This window comes from Podarcis cretensis (genome assembly GCF_951804945.1).
Source record: "Podarcis cretensis genome assembly, chromosome: 6".
NCBI lineage: Eukaryota > Metazoa > Chordata > Lepidosauria > Squamata > Lacertidae > Podarcis > Podarcis cretensis.
In genome coordinates, this window is record NC_137175.1 from 59,619,229 (window position 1) to 59,637,771 (window position 18,543).

Genomic DNA, 18,543 nt, shown 5'->3' on the forward strand with positions numbered 1-18,543 from the left:
TTCTTCCATTTGCTTGACAAAATACAAAGCCAAAGTTCTCAAGTATGTTGTGCATCTAGCAATGCACATTTGATCATGACTTTACGTTCTGCGCATGGAAGGCCTGAACTCATTATATGGCTGATTGTGGCTACAATCCTGCATCCTCTGCTAGGGCAGCAGGCTGTGGAGCAGTGTTTTTTAAGAAGCCAGTGTAGCTTCTCCTCCTTCGTCAGGTCTCCAGGGCTGTTTACTGCTGTGGTGCTGGGTACATTGCTCTAAACAGATGCTCCCATGCATTCAACAACCTGCCAAGCCCTCTCTTACAGCTCTGCTTCTGCTACTACTAATACACCGTATCTGTAATACCCAATGATGTTCATAACTGAACCATTTCTTTTTCGTAATGAAAAGAGGCTTCATAGAGTCAGCTGGCCAGCCCACTGCTAATGGAAAAAAATGAAACAAGGTAAAGAGAAAACCAAAGGTTTCTCTGACTAAATGTTTTTTTGGCCGTTTTAGCAGGATTTGAGTTTCATGGTGCAAGTATTCACCCCCAAATGGTTATGTTCTACTTTTTCAAGGTTATATCTTTAAAAAGTTTCAATACTGTAGCTTGTACAGTCCTATTCCTTCATACAGCACCCACCTCCTAAATGTCTTGGGTGCCCCTAGTCATAAACATACTCACAGAAGCTGTCCTGAGCTTATGTGTAACCAAATTATAGCCTCAAGAGTACTCCTCTGAACAGAAGATTATAAATTCTGCAGAGGTCCCTCATGGAAGGAATAAGCTTCTGGTTAAGTAGCTTAAACACACACACACACACACACACACACACACAGAGAGAGAGAGAGAGAGAGAGAGAGAGAGAGACTGGAGGGGAAGCAAGATGTTCTGCTTGTGCAGGAATCAGATAACTGGGGTTAGAGGTAGGTAAACTTACAAAGACAGGTCCTCAGCTTCCTGACGCACGACGCTAACTCTGCTTTTCTTTGGCAAAACTGGCGAGTTCTGGTCAGAGACTCTCTGGTAGAAGAGCATGTAGGCATTCCAGTAGCGGCGGCGAACATCAGGATATGGATTTGCTACGAAGAAGAGATATCCTTATAGTTGACTGACCTGATTCTTGCAGCAGGAATATTGGCCTAACTACAACTTTCAGGCAGTTGTTAATGGAAATCTACACATTCCAACGGGGAAAGAATAAATTGCTGATTAAGGGGGCCAACAAGCAACATTTTCCATGGCATTTTATTTTCCAAAGGCAGGTGGCTTACTTCTGTTTCACATCAAACATTTTTCTCCCCCCGACTCCAAGGCCAAGAAAAGCAGGTCTGTGCAGGAAACAGCACATCACTGATATGCATGCATGCTTCACTGTGTGTGTGTGTGTGTGTGTGTGTGTGTGTGTGTGTGTGTGTGTTCATGCACAGAAGCAATACACTACACATCACACGCACGTTTCACGTTGCTTCCTACATGTAAATGCCTTCTGGGTAGAAAAAGCATGTTTTTGTGTAGCAACTCTGATCACACCAGTTATACTCTTCAGTTCCCAATTGGTTAAGGAGCCATATGAATAGAATAAAAAACAACAGGACAGCAGCCATACAGTATGTCAGTAATATGATTAAATTTTTCTGAAGACAGATGCCAAACTTCCACATCAGCAACTGTGATCCTGTAACTCAGCCCTGAAATGAGTAAGATTTAAATGCAGGGAAAAGTGATAATGGAACACAAAATTTATACTTACACTGGTCATAAACTTTGGGTCTATACTCTCCGCCAAAGCATTCATACTCCAAAGTTTCATCATTCAACTCAAATTCTTCAACAACTGTGTCATTGAATTTGAACCATTTTCCTTTTCCACATCCCCTGTTGGTAACACACAGAAACACAAGCCATGTTCACTGTCAAAGATGATGGCTTAAAAATCTCAAAAAAGTTTTCTAATAGCTTTCCAATTCTCATGGCTACCAAAGAGATAATCTGCATTGAGAATGATTTCATGTTAAAATCAAATATGGAACAAAACAGATCTGAATTTAAAGGGATCAGAAATCACAGCAAGATGGCAGACACATTCACCACCGGTCTGTTTCATACAATGATTCAAACTTTATAAAGATCATCCCTCCTGTCACACACATCCTTTGAGAGGAAGATTCTGGTTTTGTTTTAAGCCAGAGCTACCCCATTACATTTGCAAAAACTTTCAAGCATACTGATATACTTTCATACAGAGCTTTAAAAAGTGCTATACAAAAATTATGCATTTGCCAATAGAGTTTGCAGGTTTAACACTGTATGGTCTTAGCTGCTTTAAAGTATTCAAGCAAAGAACTAGTAGAGCCCATCCAGAGCAGACTTTTCCTTACCTTCTATCTTTGATAAAGGAATAGTAGTGCCCTGCATGGGCCTGACCGCTGTGCACTATTACCCCAACCAGCTCATAGTTTTCTGTAGGGGCCACTTTCTTCCGTGGGGATCCTGCACCTCCCTGATCGACGTGTCGCCCATTGTCTCCAACTTCCGAGGAAGAATCTTGCCGGGCCATTCCTGAAACTGTATAGGGTTCCATGTTCAGCATCCAGGGGAACTGTTTGAAAGGAAACACTTCTGATTAAATTTAAACCTGAGCCCTATTACTTGTTTATAAACCTCCTGTAATTACCTAAAACACAGGGCGCCTAACCTTTAAAGGTTGAACACAGGAAATAGTTTATGGGATGGAGAGAGTCATAGAGCAAACCAGAAGCTTTGTCTGTTTTTCCAGGACTCAGCATGGAACTTTCGATTTTTTCCCAGAGAGAAAGATTATGGACTTCAGCTCAGAAAGCAAGTCACAATCCCTTCTTTTGAAACTCTGCAAGCACCATTAGTAGTTAGGGCAGGTAATGTCAAAGGCCTATCAGAGGGACAGAGATACACCATGGGCAACATGCATACTTGGAACAGAATAAATAATGGTGAGAAGTAAAGATTCCATTCCATTCCTTTAGAGAAATAAAGAGCAGCTGCGCTTACCTTTATCTGTTCATCGTACTTAATGGAACGTCCACTTTCCCAATCAAATCCAAATCTCATGAGGTGGATCACCAACAAGCTAGGCAGAGCTTTAATGCACGTCCGCTTTACTGTAGTTCTCTTAAAAATAGAAGAGAGTCACCTCCAGCTACTCATTTTAGCATCAGGGAATGCATACTTCCTGCTCACTGTAGAGAAGTTTTCTTACAATTATGGATTTAGGTTGATAGAATCAAAGAGCAGGAAAACTATTTTCTAAAGACTAACTACTAATTCCTTATCAAATCTTTTCTCAAAGGCAAAAACTTTCAAACATAGAAATATTTTGTCTCTGCTTTGCCTAGGACACCAATATTCTGAAGTGACACCCCCCCCAATATATATATATACTACCCCAGTACTCATTGAAGGAAGCGCAGAATATCAATGTGATAAAAACAAGAACACATTAAACTTGAGGGCTTGGACTAGACTCATTCTCCAGATCTCTAAGTGTACTAACACACCCTGGGTTGTCTCTCCCTTAGAATATCACAGTTAAAATACCTAACTGTCACCAGGAGAGGGGGAGAAGCATTACCTTTTCTTTACATTTCTCACAGTAATATGCATTACTTCCTTCCAGGATTTCTCCTCTAACAAACTGATCCAATGAAATTTCCAGGCTTTGACATGAAGTGACTCCTAGATTGAGAGCCATAAAGGCTTCCTCTCGTTCGTATCTACACCAAATTGGATAATGAAAAAGGGTTAGACTGCAATACTACCAACTCTATTGTTTCATGGTTTAAGAGATGTCTCTTTTTGGCAATATCTTTAACAGTCAAACCCACTGCAGACATGAGGCTTATCATCTCCTTTGATGGTTTACAGAGCAATCTTAAATGTAGAAAAATCTTAATTTACACTGGCTTAAGTTAAGCCTATTTCCAGCTCTATGAAGGAAGAATATGATTCACACCACCCATTTTGCTGGCTAAGTTCTGCCAGGTTGTGAGGCCACATGACTTAACTGCAAGGGCTTTGGAAAAGGTCTAAGTCTCTCCTTGCCCTGTTCCACCTCTGCCAGGCCCTCAGGATGCCTCCCTTTTTTGAGACTTCTGTTGGCAACCCTCTGGCTCAGACACGGTGAAAGACTTCTGCCAGCATATCCCCAGCTGAGGAAGCCCAAAATCTGCCAGAACCAAACCTATTCATCCCAGAGGATCTTGAGTTTGGATTGTGCTGTAAGACAGCAGGCTATAGACTCATGGCTCCATCCCATTCTCCCTGCAATTTCAATCCTGGTGAGGGTTTGCTGCTTAAAAACTAACCATGGTTACTATTTATGAAGAATTAAGAAGTAGTATAATTACAGATGCAATACTAACCATATTGACAAGAAAATGGGAGTGGGGGTGTCATACAGGATAGGGGAGGCGGGTGCCACAGAAACAGATCTATGGCAGCCTTCCTTCACCTGGCAGCCTCCAGAGGTTTTGGATTCCAAATCCCATCAGGCCCACTCAACATGGATGATGTGAGTTGTAGCCCAAAACACTTGGAAGGCACTAGGTTGGGAAAGGGATAGGAAAGAGACTTCCCAGACACCATCTGCTGGGAGCACGTTTTCCGTATTTGCAACCAAGCTGATGTGTTTTATTTCTACTTTTAGAAATGAAGAATTGGCAACGGCTCGTATAAACCCTAACCTATGAGAATTATAAAGGCTTGAGAAATTAATTTAGAAATCTAATGTAATGTGTTGACTGAGAAGCGATCGGGCTCCTCTCCCACATAATCCAGGGAAGGGAGGATAGAAATGGTTGAGCCTTGAAAGAGCTCTGTGCTGTTGCAGAGCAGGCAGGGTTAGGACTGGGTAGGCCATATCCCATGGAATGATGAAAGCTGCCGAATGACTGACATGGCCCTGCCTGTGGAAAGGAGAATTCCATGCCTGAATCATGCTAATCTGCAAGAGAAAAAGTTGAGGGGGGAAATCGGCAGTGTACTTATCAAGAGCTTTTTCTCCTTTAAAATGAAGTCACTGAATGGCACTAAACAAAGATGAAAATCAAGTACTTCCAGTAGTTCCAGTAGTTAACATTAAGAGTTCTTTTTTCGAAGTAGGCTACCCGTAACTAGGAATAACCTAGTGAAAATTCACCCACCTATGAGGACAGTCTTTGCAGATTTTCTGATCAGAGTAGATTCCCTGGAAAGTGTTCTTAAATATTTGGTCTCGTCCTATTTTCTGTAAGAGATAAAAAAAAATGCTAATAGCAGCTAGCTTATACATGAAGCAGTTGTTATTGAAAAGAAGTACTGTGTAATTATAACACCATAACAAACATAAAAATAACCTTGAGGTATTCATCCATCTGATCTATAAGACTTGTGAAGAACTCATAAGCATCTTGTTGTTCACGCACATAGAGCTCCTTGTTCCACATCTTGAAGATCTAAAATATAAAATGTATTCCATGGAGTCACTGCTATAAGATACTGAGACTCTTAAGGAAAGCAGCAGATGCATCTTAGTTCCCTGGAAAAGGTTGCCTCCCAGTGGAAGGAGAGAAGAACATCCCATTGATCTGCACCACTGGATTGTGACCAATAGGGAGAACTATATATTACAGTCATACCTTGGAAGTCGAACGGAATCAGTTCTGGAAGTCCATTAGACTTGCAAAACGTTCGGAAACCAAAGCACGGCTTCTGTTTGGCTGCAGGAAGCTCCTGCAGCCAATCAGAAGGTGTGGAAGCCCTGTCGGACGTTCAGCTTCCAAAAATAGTTTGCAAACCAGAACCGTCGCTTCCAGGTTTGCGGCATTCAGGAGCCAAAACATTTGAGAACTAAGCTGTTCGAAAACCAAGGTATGACTGTATATTCAAACAGGTAAGAGCCCTTTTAGTATTGCTGCATTTCAGTAGGTTTAGACCTTAATCTACATGTTAAAATTGGGGGTGGGGAGAATTACCTTCCAGAAATTTTCAGGTATGTAATACTGCAGCTTGCTCTCCATTAAGTGACCGAAAAGTGACTGAACTTGATAGAACACATTGTCATCGGGATTGTCCATGTCATCGTCAATCGAAAGCAATGCCTTTGGAAACAATTGGCAAGGAAAGTTATTGAAAATGCATCACACTGAAGAACAGTTCAGTTTCATCAGGAGTTGGTAAGAGCAGTAATCAAGGTACTTAATATTAATATTCAACATACTCAAAGCTTCCTTATTAGCTATTCCCACCTTCAACAAGCATACTGGTTAGGAAGATGGAAGGGACGAAGAGTAGGGCCACATGGCTGGCCTCACTGAGAGGCTTCTCACCAAACTGCACTACCTCAAAGGACTGGAATTCATTCTGTCCCCTTAAAGGAACAATAAGGAGGAGAGATCACAAGGCTCCCGTATCTGTCCTCCAAGCAAAGCAGAGCAAGAGCCTGGGCTTCAAATGCCCATGTGCTCCAACTATGGCCCAGGTGGGCCCAGAGGTATTCTTCAAAGGAAGGGGAAAGAGGGCGAGCAAGCTCCAGCTCTGTGTTTAGCCTCCAAACCTTTTCAGAGAAGAAAAGGAATCCTGCTGCTGTCTGGGAGGCTTGGGGATGATGGACCAATTGTGTGTGTGCTTCTCCTGTTGTTTTGTTTTTGGTGCTTGTGTTTGTGTGCAATTTGCTTTTGTTGTTTGGGGCTGGGTGTTCTCCTTGCTTTTAATTATTTCCAAAGTTATGCTTTTTGTCACTGCCGGGGTATGCGTGTTTTGCCTAGTTTATACTGTGTTTATTTTGTGATGTATGTGTTTTTCTGGGGATGCTGCATGTTTGTTTTGTCTGTATTTTGTCATCTACACAAGTGTTTTGCCTGTGTGAGTGTCAACAGTTTTTATTCTGTGACATGCGCATTTTATGGTGTCCCAGAAAGTTTTGGATTTCTAAATGTGCCTGAGCCAAAACCCTACCACCAAGGTTAGAGATCCCCTCATTTACTACATATAAATCTCAGCCTTGTAATTTCTGAACTAGGTAGTTTTCGATTTACCTCAGAGTTGTGGCCCATTTTCATGATTCAGCACTCCTTCCTTCCCAGAGTCCATACTATATGTGTAGTTAACAGGCATCCCAAAAGAATTTGCTTTAAGAACAGTAAATAAAGATTACCTCGGGAAGTCCTGGCTGCATATAGAGCTGTTGGAAGACTGCATTCATGTAGCATGTTGCACCTCCATTTTTTAACCCCACAAATCCTGAAATGGATCGACCGTCTACAGGTGGGAGATACTGGAAGAAAGGGAGGCAGAGAGCAGAAATTTGTAGCAAAGAAGATTTAAAGCATTAATGGGTATAATTTTTTTAAAAACTGAATATCCAAGAGACTTTCCAAAAGTATTCATTATGGTCCCTTCCAATGCTACAATTCTATGACTCTCATTATTTAATCCATTCTGAAGATCTGACATTTAGCTTCATATATACATAGCTGGAGTGAAAAAATTTACTTCCATTGAAGTAACCCACTTACATCAAATTCCTTGGAAAGAGCTGGATCAAGCTGGTGATGCATAGAGAGCAGCTCTTTTGTAATAAGCTGTAGATTCGAGGGCGAGCTATCTGCCAGCATCACCAGCACTTCATATGCTGCTAATCGGCTATTCACTGTACTGCACCTAGAAGGGAGCAAAAAGAATCTGTTCGTGCTGCACATTCAGTTTTCATACTAGCAAGATATATCAAATGACCTACTTCCAATAGTTGCCACAGGGAATCCAAGTAAAGTTTAATGCCCATCTGTGCAGTCCAATTTTAAAACCATTCAGGGCATTTTTATTTCCCGGACCAGTGGATGTTATTTATTTTGCAGAGGAAGGCAAAGAATAAAAACAGTCTGTGTGCTTATCATCCCCCCCCTAAAGGCTGGTTCCGGGATGTAAATAAAATGACACTTAAGCAGAAAAGTACTTAGATTTCTGCATAAAATCCCAAACTCAGTGGCTAAGTTAAGTTACTGGTACACCCATACGAGAAATTTACGAAAACAGTTAACCCAATTTCTTTGTTTCTGGGTATGGCATTCAACATTTTGAGGGAGTTATGGACTGTGATAATGCACGGGTTAGTTACACCGGCCCTATGGTCCAATAAATTGTTCAGATGCCTTTGTGCTTCTGAAAGAGGGATTGAGCTTTGCTTTTTAAAACAACTGAGCCCTTTGGATTTTGTAATGGACCAACTATAGCCATTCAAATTATGCACAGTAAAAATAAATAGTTCTGGAAGTGCATTTACAATATTGCTTAATAATCTTCAAGAATTTGAAATGTGATTCTCCACAGATATGGAACATCATGTTCTAAAAATGTAATAAAGGACATGAGAGCAATATAGATGATTTATAATTGAGTAGTATTTCAATATGTTTCTTAATAGCCCCTCTCAGGAACCACATTTATTCTCAGTTATTTAATTTCTCGGCACACTCAAGCACTGCTTATGAAGTTTACTTTAATGTCTTTTTTTTAAAAAGGAAATTGTTCCATTCTGCACAAAGCTGATTGACTATTCAAGAGTGGTAGATCCAAGCCCTCTGTGCTTCTTTGTTTAATACAACAAAAGTCCTCATGCACTCTTTACTTTGGATGAAAGTCTTGCTGAGTGGCAGCCACACTGCCAGCTGGAGAATGGCTGTTCAGAATAATCCTAGATGCTCGGAAGAGGAAGTCATCTAATAATGGTTTGATCAAAGACGAACCTATAAAGGGAATAACATTATGTTCAACGTTGACCGTTACAGGATTTATAATAAATGATCATGCAAGAAAAAGGTGTCCAGTGAGGGATCATGCTTTTCCTATCATCTCCACTTAAACAGCTGAGAAAGGTCTTACTGGATAACTGCTGCCAGCGTCAGAACAGATAGCTTCACCTTGGCGGAACACAAGCCGGACTATAGAAGCTTTCACTGTATTTAAAGAGCACCACGACCATAGTTTCCCTTCCCTTTACTAAAACAACTAGGCAATGATTATCAAATGGCATCACATGCTGTTCCTGTTTTATTGTAAGCTACACATATAGCTATCCTCACCCCAGAGAACTGTTATTTTTGTTCTAATTGTCTAATTTATGACCAAAGCACTACGAATCAAATGTGGAAAACAGCAAATAATTTTCATTTAAGACCACTGCTATTTGAAGTATGTTCTAAGCAGGCAGGAAAGTGAGACAACCTCTGCTCACTCAGGTCTTATCCTAAGAGATAGTTGTTCATACTGCCAAATTTGCTGCATTTGCTTATTTGCCTGAAAGCTTAAGCCTTGCTCCACAAAGGAAGTGAAGAACCATTCTCTTTCCACTGTGAAAATTAGAACTCTTGTTGCCCATGGCAACCAGATGCAAGCAGCCTGACCTGACAAATTAGGAATTCTGGTGACCTGAAGCCTCAGCGATCTCAGCAGAGAGGAAGAAATCGCTAGGTTTAACATTGTAATGACACAACTAAGCACTGAAAGCAAGTTACCTAGCATTTCCTTCTCTGTTCCACAAAGTGACAGGAGGGTCTTAATGAGCCTCAAATGTCCCGCCAACAACACATTGTCAGCTTCACTGGTTTCACATTCAGCTGCACGGGTAGGTTCAAAGTTATCCAACCACGTGATCTCATCCTCCAACATAGCAGCTGGGCTAATCTTTAGTTGTTCCATTTCTGAAGCTAGGGAAGAAAAACCACATGGGTTAAGCCTACAGAACAGACGGACAAACTTAGGTTAACATTTTGTTTCATATAAAAGATATTTAGCTTAAAATGAACACAGAATTACTTTTTGGAAATGAAATGTCAAGACACAGGTAAATGTTCCTTTTTCCCCCCTAAATAGTTATTATGAAGGCGAATAGCATTTTTTTCTCTCTTCTGCCTTTCTATCACTTGCTCATACTCCTACATACATCCCCTAGTGGCAAAGAACATAAGAGCATTATCCTGCCCACTTTTCCTAGTTCTATAAAACAATGTGAAAAAGGGCAAAGTAGCTCTTGTATGTTATTTCCATCCACAAGAAAGTGGAACACTATGGTAGTTGTAGTGTGTAGTTTCTTATGGTCTTGAAAAGGTAGGAAATGGTAATAATAATACTTTTATTATTTATACCCTGCCCATCTGGCTGGGGTAGCACTGCTACCCACCTGTGTGCTCAGAGTCAACTACTAATCACTTGAGACAATTAGACTGCACACTAAAACTAAAGAGAAGACCCAGGCAAACAGTTCATGAGAGAGGCAGATGATCTCTCACTCAACCTCTGAAACAGTGTTTTTAGCCCATGCAAACACAGTCCTGCACAGAACTACAAGGACACAAATAATGGAGGAAGGATAAGAACCCAAGAGAAACACATTTCTCTCTCTCCATAAGCACAATCAATATTAATACTTGACTCAACTTCGATGGCACTGTTTACCATGTGGATACGGGACATTTTCTTATGGTACATTAAGTTTCAAGCAGTTTTGATTCCTATTACTTACATGTGAGATCGTCCAATAACTGGCATCTAAGGTCAAAGTACTCTGTACACTGGGACAAAAGCCTAAAAGCAAATTCAGGCAATTAATACTGGGGGGGGGGGGAGAATTTCAGAAGCATGTAAAATATTTACAGAAACCTTTACTTTTCTGGGTACCATGTACACATGCAAGATGTTTATTCAGACCTAGCCAACATGTTGACTTACATTCTATGCTATAAAACCAAGGTTTGCTTTTATTTTAAGTTCACAGTAGTGAATTGTTTGTAATGATGATCATCATTCATCCCAGAATAATATGTTGAAATGCTATCAGCTTAAAATCCCCTTCTTTGAAAGCAGATCTAGGATTTGGTGTTCATATTTAATGTTTAACTTTTAAAGCAAACATTGCTGCACATTCAACATCATGGATGCTTATGTTCTTATTGGAAATCTAATGGTAACAGGAAGAAGACTGAAATTTTGTTATTGGCATGCATGTAATTTTTAAACAGCACAAAAAACCCCCACAGCACTATTGGCTTTTTGTGCATTTACTATGATCAACAAATCTAAAAGTAAGTTAGCATAGTATGCTGGCTGATGCTACTGCCTCCAGAAGTTTATCCTCTCTTTGTACTGGGTAGATTGTGGTTCAGTGTTGCATTATGATTCAGTAACTTCCTGGCTATCCAATTCCTATTCAAGCAACCACAGGGGAAATCATAACTTCTCAGTTCACTTCTAGCACTCTTTCCCTCCCGTTTCACAAGTTTTTACTGCACTTGTCTTAAATAAGCATTTAAGACAAATGCTTATTTTTAATTCTTACATTCTCTATTGAACAAACATGCCTCCAACTTGCCTCTGGTTGACGCCTCTCATGATGCTGGTAGGTGACCAGAGCGGCAGCTGAGCAGTAAGGACGACACTCAAAAGAAATTGGTTTGGTTTTTGTATATCAGGGTGAGCTGATGTGTCTGTCTGACTGAGGGTATACAATTGGTCACAGGCCACGCGACGAATCTGGAACAGGGCAGAAGCACACGTCAGATCACAAAACCTAATACCACTGTCTTAGAAAACTCTTAAAACACCCAAGTTACTATCGTAATTTGTCCAAGCTAGCTGAGACAGACAAGCATGTAAGGAACAGAAGTGACCATGCAGGCTCTTTCTCGAGTGGGCACTAGGACAGCACCAAGTGGTTGTCATCCTCCAATTGCTCACTTGAGGCAGGAAAAAATGTCATCAATCCACTGCTGCTTTTGAGGCAAATCTTAGTTTCAGTTTTAAACTGGCACATCTGTATAAAGTATGATAAAAATGCTTGCAGTTAATTTAATTCCCAGATGTCCAGTCCTCTAAAGAACACAGCTTTCTCATCCTAGGAACTTGCTTGCTTGAAAGTCAGTGGTACAGCCTAAGTAACTTCATCTGTAGCAAATGTTTTTCAGCTGCCACTGGCACGAGCACTTGGTCCATGCTACAGGGCAGAACATGCCCTGCTCTCTGCAAGAGAACTGCTCTGAATACAAATGCAAGCACCTTACCTCTGCACTTGGCGAGCCAAGTAGTATGTCTATGATAAAGTCAGCAACACAAGGGAGATTGTAAAAAGATCCTAGGAAAAACACAATGTGGATTGTCACAATTTCTTTCATGAGAAAGAACTATAGTACTGAATACTCCTAGTATTAAAATATCATTGGGAAAATCTAATAGAATCATTAGCGTTATATGGCGTTACAGTAAAATGTGGGTGCCAGATATAAGCAGAGGTTGAGAGAAAGTGAAAACAGAGTTAGATGGTAACAAATTGGGACTGGGTCTTTGTGGCTCAATTGTATGTACGGTCAGGAAACAACAGAAAAGCTTCGTCCACTTCTCTCAAACCTACCTAGCTGCTGACTGCGGAGCTGTAGGCATGTAACTAAGAGAGACAAGGCCTCTCCTGCAATCAGTGCATCTTTGGTGGATACAGAATGCTGCCTCACACAGATCCCAGCATGCAGAGCTGTTGGTTCTCCTTCACTTCCTGAACTGCAATTGCTTCCTGCAATATGTTAACAAGTGACAAAAGATTAAAAGAAGTGTAAATCTCTCAAGTTAGGAATGAACAGCTACAGTTGTGATAAAGTCTTATGAGCAACACAGAGCTCATTGCCAAATCTCAGCTGTTTCAATTCTGTTAAGTCAGTGGCGTACCTGAGCTGCTAAGACGGTTACGAATGCCAACAGGGAACAGCGTGTTGCTTTCTTTGATCGGCTGACTGCTTCCCACCAGGTCAAGCCGCCCTGCAGCAGCCGCCCATGAGAGTCGCATAAAACAAGCAACTGTGGAAGTGAAGTCATTTGCTTCCATTGTCTGGGGGAGAAAAGAAAAAAGAATTCTTGTTCAAGATACCAATGTGTTAGGCCAGAAAAGCACTTACAGGTGACACCAAATCCAAGGAACATAGTTGGAAACAGGAGAAAAGCTCTGGTTTTCTGGCAGAGTGCCATTTTTTTAAAAAGGTACTAAAATTCTGCAGAGCGGATGTTTGAGCTCTGCCTTTAGCAGGGCTACTGCTGCCACATTAGACCTACTTGGATTGCAACCCGCGCAGCAGGAATGATCTCCTCCACTCTGATAGAGGACCTGTCTGACACAGACAGCTGGCGATAAGAGGACTTCTCTGGGGTTCCACACATTGACATCTGCCTGGTAGTCTGCCGGCTCACATTACGGAATGGGCGTGACGAAAGTGTTTCCACTCCATGTTTAACAATATCGTCATCAAGAAAGGTAGGCATGGTTTGCCCAACAAGCAAAAACCTAAACGTAAAAAGAATTGTGCTGTTTTGAACAGTGAAGGCTCTATGTACCTTAGGAAGATCAAACACTGAGCAGATTAGGGTCATGCATATCTACCTTTGAAAAATCAATCACATACCTTGCCAGCTGCAGACAGATTGAATAAACTCCCTGTCTTGTTTCATAATCCACTTCTGATGGGATGGAGTCTCTCTGCATAACATTCACCACCAAACTGGAAAATAAATTTAGAGATTTTTAATTAAGACAAGAAACATATAACACATGTAGAAGTCTGTTGGTTGAAAATATTTCCCTATATTGATGAGGATTAATATAATGTGTTAGCGGGAAGGTAAACGGCGTTCCGTGTGCTGCGCTGGCTCGCCAGATGCAGCTTGTCACGCTGGCCACGAGACCCGGAAGTGTCTGCGGACAGCGCTGGCTCCCGGCCTATAGAGTGAGATGAGCGCACAACCCTAGAGTCTGTCAAGGGTACGGGCAGGGGTACCTTTACCTTTACTAATATAATGTGTTAATCATTTAAAACAGAGAAGCCTCACTAACACCGTCACTAAATCAGGGGGCCAGTCGACAGGCTCCACCATTCTGACTATCAGCGGGTGAGACGGGGGAAAGCAAGGGCTCTGGTGTACATCAACATCTTTCTGCACTCCACAATGTTCTGGACACTGATCCAATGACCGTGCCATCACAATAATGGCAGCACCTGTCACTTCCTTTCTGTGGTCCAAAGGCATACTCTTCTGTTGGCGTGTTATGGCTCAGTTGGTTAGAGCATGGTGCTGATAATGCCAAGGTTGCAGGTTCGATCCCTGTATGGAACAGCTGCATTGCAGGGGTTTGGACTAGATGATCCTCAGGGTCCCTTCCAACTCTACCATTCTGTGATTCTAAGCACACAACCACTGGAGACTAGAAATATAAGCAACTCTCATCTGCCGGTCAAGTACTGAAGTGCAAATATGCTAAGAGATGACATTTAATACTTACAACCTCCAGCTTATTTTTTAAAATTCTAATCAACTATTTAAATTTATTATGACTTTATCAGTAGGGCATAGTCAATGCCATCTCAGTGCCTCAAACTGTCTACTCCTATTCAAAGTTAAGTGCAGATTCAATGATCAATGGCATAGTACTATCTATTATCCAGAACTCTTTGACAAAGCATTTTCTGCAAATACCTTAACAGATTTTGGGAGGACAGCACCAACCACCGAAAGCAGTATTGAAAAAGCAAGAATATCCAGGTTGCACTGCAGTTTTGGCACTTCTTTGTGTAGGATGTATGAAGAAAGACTTATGGAAGTGGAAAGGTAACAGGAAAAAACCCTTGCTGCAATTTATTCAACATCATACACACAAAGAAGGCAAACTACCTAGTGTAATTTAGGCTGTCCCCACAGTATTTGGAATAGCTGCTCGAATACTACTATTGAGAGCACCATTTACAGTACTTATACTAGTATTAAATGTATACTGAGTTGAGAATGCTTAAAGGCTAGTTCTCACACAGCTGGAAGGTTCCACTTCAGAATATTTCTTTCAACTAACCTCAAGCCACCTGCTCTGAGAAAATTTTCACAGAAAGATTTGGCACAATTTCTTGCCATTTCATCATCCGCTGTAGGCATTAGTTTGGAACTCAGGACCTGAAAAATATTCAGATTTTAGGTAAGTGGCAGAGTTTCAATGGAGCAATACACTAAGCCGCTATCTCACCCACAGGCAAAGTTAACACTGCTACTCAGAATTAACTCACCAAACTACGGCACTTGGTCATCTGAATTCAATGAGACCTTTCAATAATGTTAATTAATTATTTTATCAACACCTGTCATATAATTAAGAACATTAACACAGTCAGAGGTCCCTGAATACTAACAAAGCTTTTGCGAAGTGTGTTTCAAGGCCCATGACAATCCCTGTCATTTCAAGAGAGAAGTTATGGTATATTTACATAGTATGTAAAAAGAATGGAAGATAAGGAACTACAAGGTGGTGAGGGAGAGCCATGCGACCTGGTAAACAGATGTTTAGGTGGTTGCAAGAGAGCGGGATCACTACTATGGAAACCATGCAAAGATAACCCAACTGTGGACAACTGGAAACACAGTGTCACTACAGCAGAGTTTCATCTTAAGAGAATTCAATGCCTCCTTTTTGTTTGCTAGCACTGTGTGTATTCTGCATGTTGGCATGCAGCTGCAGGTGTTTTGTGTTTGTTTGTTTTTTTGTTAGTCTGGGTTGCTTTTTATTACTTGCCTTTCCCCCTTTTGGGGGATGGGGGTTTTTGCATGTTTGTTTTGCCAGCTTTGTTTTGTGTGTGCTGGCATCACCCCATTTTTCTTCTGTGAATGGATATATTGTGGCATCCATTATATTTTTTAGTTGTTCAGATGTGCCTCAGGACTCAAAATCTTTGAGGACCCAAGCACTAAACTATAGTTTAGCACTAAATGGATGAGCCTCAACAAATCAGTGGGTTCAGAGACTGCCTTTCCTCTGTCCTCCCCAGAGTTTGTTGACACTTGCCTAAGTCACATTTTAGTATTATGGTGTAAACCAGGTTGCTGACTGGCGACAAAATTTCATACAGAAAACTTTCCCAACTCTACCTAGAGATGCCAGGAACTGAACACAGGGTCTTCTACATGCAAAACAAAAGAATTGATATTTGACCCTACCCCACACTTCCATGCCAATTTACTCTTACCTCAAGATTGTAAAGTACTCTAAAAGTAGACATTCCTGGGGCAAAAGACCTGAAAAGACTTTCAAGTATTGAAGTAGCACTAGGCTGGTGTTGATGCTTTGTAGACAAAGAAGGCGACTTTGAAGACTGGGAGTTTGATTCAGAGAGTAATGTTTTCTGAGAAAAGAATAAGCATAGAGAAATACAAATAAGAAGGCAGATCTGATATAACATGGTTATATAGCCATGATAGCTAGTCTTTGGAGTCCTGAACTTCCTAAAAGTAATAAAATCTCTTGCAAGCACCTTTTGCTATACTCTATACCAGGGACAGAGGACTCATGGCCCTCTGAATATCACTGGATTACAAATCCATCCCTGACTACTGGTGCGGCCGACTCAGGCTGATGGAAATTTGACGCCTGGAGTGCCACAGATTCCCCATCCCTATTCAATACCATAAAGAGCTATAAAATACAATCTGTAGATTTTTACAAAGTTTATGCCACACCCTTCTTTTTCGATGCACCCCAGTGTAAATACCATTTCTCTTTAATTAGTATTTTTTGTAATTTACATTATTATTTTTTAATAGCTGGCATCCATCTGTCTTGGGAGACAATGGAGGAGTGTGCCTTTGGGGGTGAAGTAAAACTGTTGCAAGGTTGCAGCACGAGAGATATGGGAGAGACATGCTTTGTGAATGCCAGATTAATTTTAACGTAGTTTGCTAACTTCTATGAAACATGTTTAGACCCAATGACTATTTGCTACTATCCTATATAGGTAGCTAGGACAGCCATCCTTAAGGGTGAATGTTAAATGAGCCTGTGGCTTAGGAACTTTACGAGTAATAGATTCTGTGCCAACTTTACAGATGAAGCTAGCAAGCTAATACACGGCTGTGCTAACATGGCATTTTTCCTGCCCCAGTGGCGATAAGCACATTAGCCATGCTATCTGAATCCCTAGAAGGAAAGTAATGTGTGCTAAGCAAAGGAATTCCCCCCCGCCAAAGCAACACATCATTAATAATAAGAGAAATAAAATTAATTTAGCCAGTGATGGTTCAATTCTTGCTCCACAATGGATAGCATTTCCCCAGCATTTTATAATGCCTACAATTTAATGCCCTACCTATTTCTTTCTCCATTCCTTTCAATCCCAATCTCAATCAGTAAAACTAGACTATGATTGTGTAGTTAACAGAAAGATATATACCTTTCGTCCAAGAGAATCTAGCTGATCAAGAGCTTCCTGAATAGCTGGGTCAGTAGGAATCAGCAAAAGAAGCCTCCGTACTCTCAAAGTAATCCTGAAGAATACAAGAGACATATAATATACTCAATTTCTGCTGGGCTGGACACTATGCCTACTTGTAAAGGCTTCCAAAATTTATTTATTTTTGCAGCCACAGTATTTCTACAGTGTCTTCAATAACACTACTTACCTTGGCTCTTCTAGGTTCGCAAGCTGGTACAGCATGTCAAACACATTACACACAAGAGCCATTACCACTCCAGGGAGGGATTTTTCCTGAGGATTAAGAACACACAATTAACTTCCTTATTTCTTAAGCAATTTGTTAGGGTTCTCAATTTTTAAAAATTGAGCGATATAAATTTAAAACCTGGCCTAGGGATGTCAGCTACTTGCCAACACAAGGCACTGAATCCTGTATAGTTCCCTCTCTCTCTCTCTCTCTCTCTCTCTCTCTCACACACACACACACACACACACCTGCAGTGTTGATCTGAAATTCTGCCAAAGAAACCACAGCTTCACATTTCCAATACTTTTAACTTTTATGTACAGAGTGAACCAAAACATTACACCTTGGAATTCTAAACTGTGTCATCATATATAATGAACAGCAGCAGGGAGGATGCTTTATACTTTTTCCATTTCTGCTTACAGTTAGAACTACTTCAAACAATTCAGATGCATTCATTTCTGAAATGATCACTGAAATCCTGCGTTCATCAAAATCAGATGAGAAAGGTGTGCTAGCAGTTCCTGCTGGATTTATCAAGCATCTCAATTCGACTGGGAAAAAGTGCAGGATCAGTGTAGTAACTGCATGTAGCACTAGCTCACTTCAGTTTATTTTCAACTGATTTTCAAATTCTGACAAACTAATTTTATAAAGATTTGAATCACGACTGACCAATGCAGAGTACAGAGAAATGGAAGATACTGGAAAGCATTTTTTTAAAGTGAAATGAAACCAGCATAATTAATGAAAAAGTGTCTTTGTGTGTGTGAAATCTATATTTACTCCCCCCATGTTGTACCTGTTCCATTGCGTATGATGAACTGAAGACATTACTACTGTTGCTGGAGCTAGTGGAGGAATCAGCAGAGCTTGCTGATGGGGTTCCACTTCCTGATGTTTTTACAGTAAGTGCTTGTTCTTCAGAAAAGCCCAACTGGTGAAGTAGCTTTTGATCTTTATTCACTGTTAGCTGAAATACAATATCTTTTCTTAGCTTCTGCAAACCGTACACATCTAGAATATTGATAAAA

General features: G+C 40.8%; 1 protein-coding gene across 2 annotated transcripts in view; it reads right to left on the bottom strand.

Moving 5' to 3' along the window:
- USP24 (ubiquitin specific peptidase 24) overlaps nt 1–18,543 on the bottom strand; it is a 75,426-nt gene that overhangs the window by 15,552 nt on the left and 41,331 nt on the right. For both annotated transcript variants that reach the window (XM_079982067.1, XM_079982068.1), the window contains exons 27-50: nt 18,312–18,482; nt 17,468–17,553; nt 17,239–17,332; nt 16,039–16,194; nt 14,877–14,974; nt 13,438–13,533; nt 13,091–13,319; nt 12,710–12,869; nt 12,402–12,557; nt 12,055–12,125; nt 11,367–11,527; nt 10,521–10,582; nt 9,514–9,705; nt 8,628–8,745; nt 7,519–7,663; nt 7,158–7,277; nt 5,977–6,102; nt 5,359–5,457; nt 5,167–5,249; nt 3,597–3,738; nt 3,017–3,136; nt 2,368–2,588; nt 1,740–1,864; nt 927–1,068 (exon numbers count right to left, since the gene is read on the bottom strand). In XM_079982067.1, the coding sequence (XP_079838193.1) occupies nt 927–1,068; nt 1,740–1,864; nt 2,368–2,588; nt 3,017–3,136; nt 3,597–3,738; nt 5,167–5,249; nt 5,359–5,457; nt 5,977–6,102; nt 7,158–7,277; nt 7,519–7,663; nt 8,628–8,745; nt 9,514–9,705; nt 10,521–10,582; nt 11,367–11,527; nt 12,055–12,125; nt 12,402–12,557; nt 12,710–12,869; nt 13,091–13,319; nt 13,438–13,533; nt 14,877–14,974; nt 16,039–16,194; nt 17,239–17,332; nt 17,468–17,553; nt 18,312–18,482 (3,173 nt within the window). The remainder of the gene's footprint in view (nt 1–926; nt 1,069–1,739; nt 1,865–2,367; nt 2,589–3,016; nt 3,137–3,596; nt 3,739–5,166; nt 5,250–5,358; nt 5,458–5,976; nt 6,103–7,157; nt 7,278–7,518; nt 7,664–8,627; nt 8,746–9,513; nt 9,706–10,520; nt 10,583–11,366; nt 11,528–12,054; nt 12,126–12,401; nt 12,558–12,709; nt 12,870–13,090; nt 13,320–13,437; nt 13,534–14,876; nt 14,975–16,038; nt 16,195–17,238; nt 17,333–17,467; nt 17,554–18,311; nt 18,483–18,543) is intronic.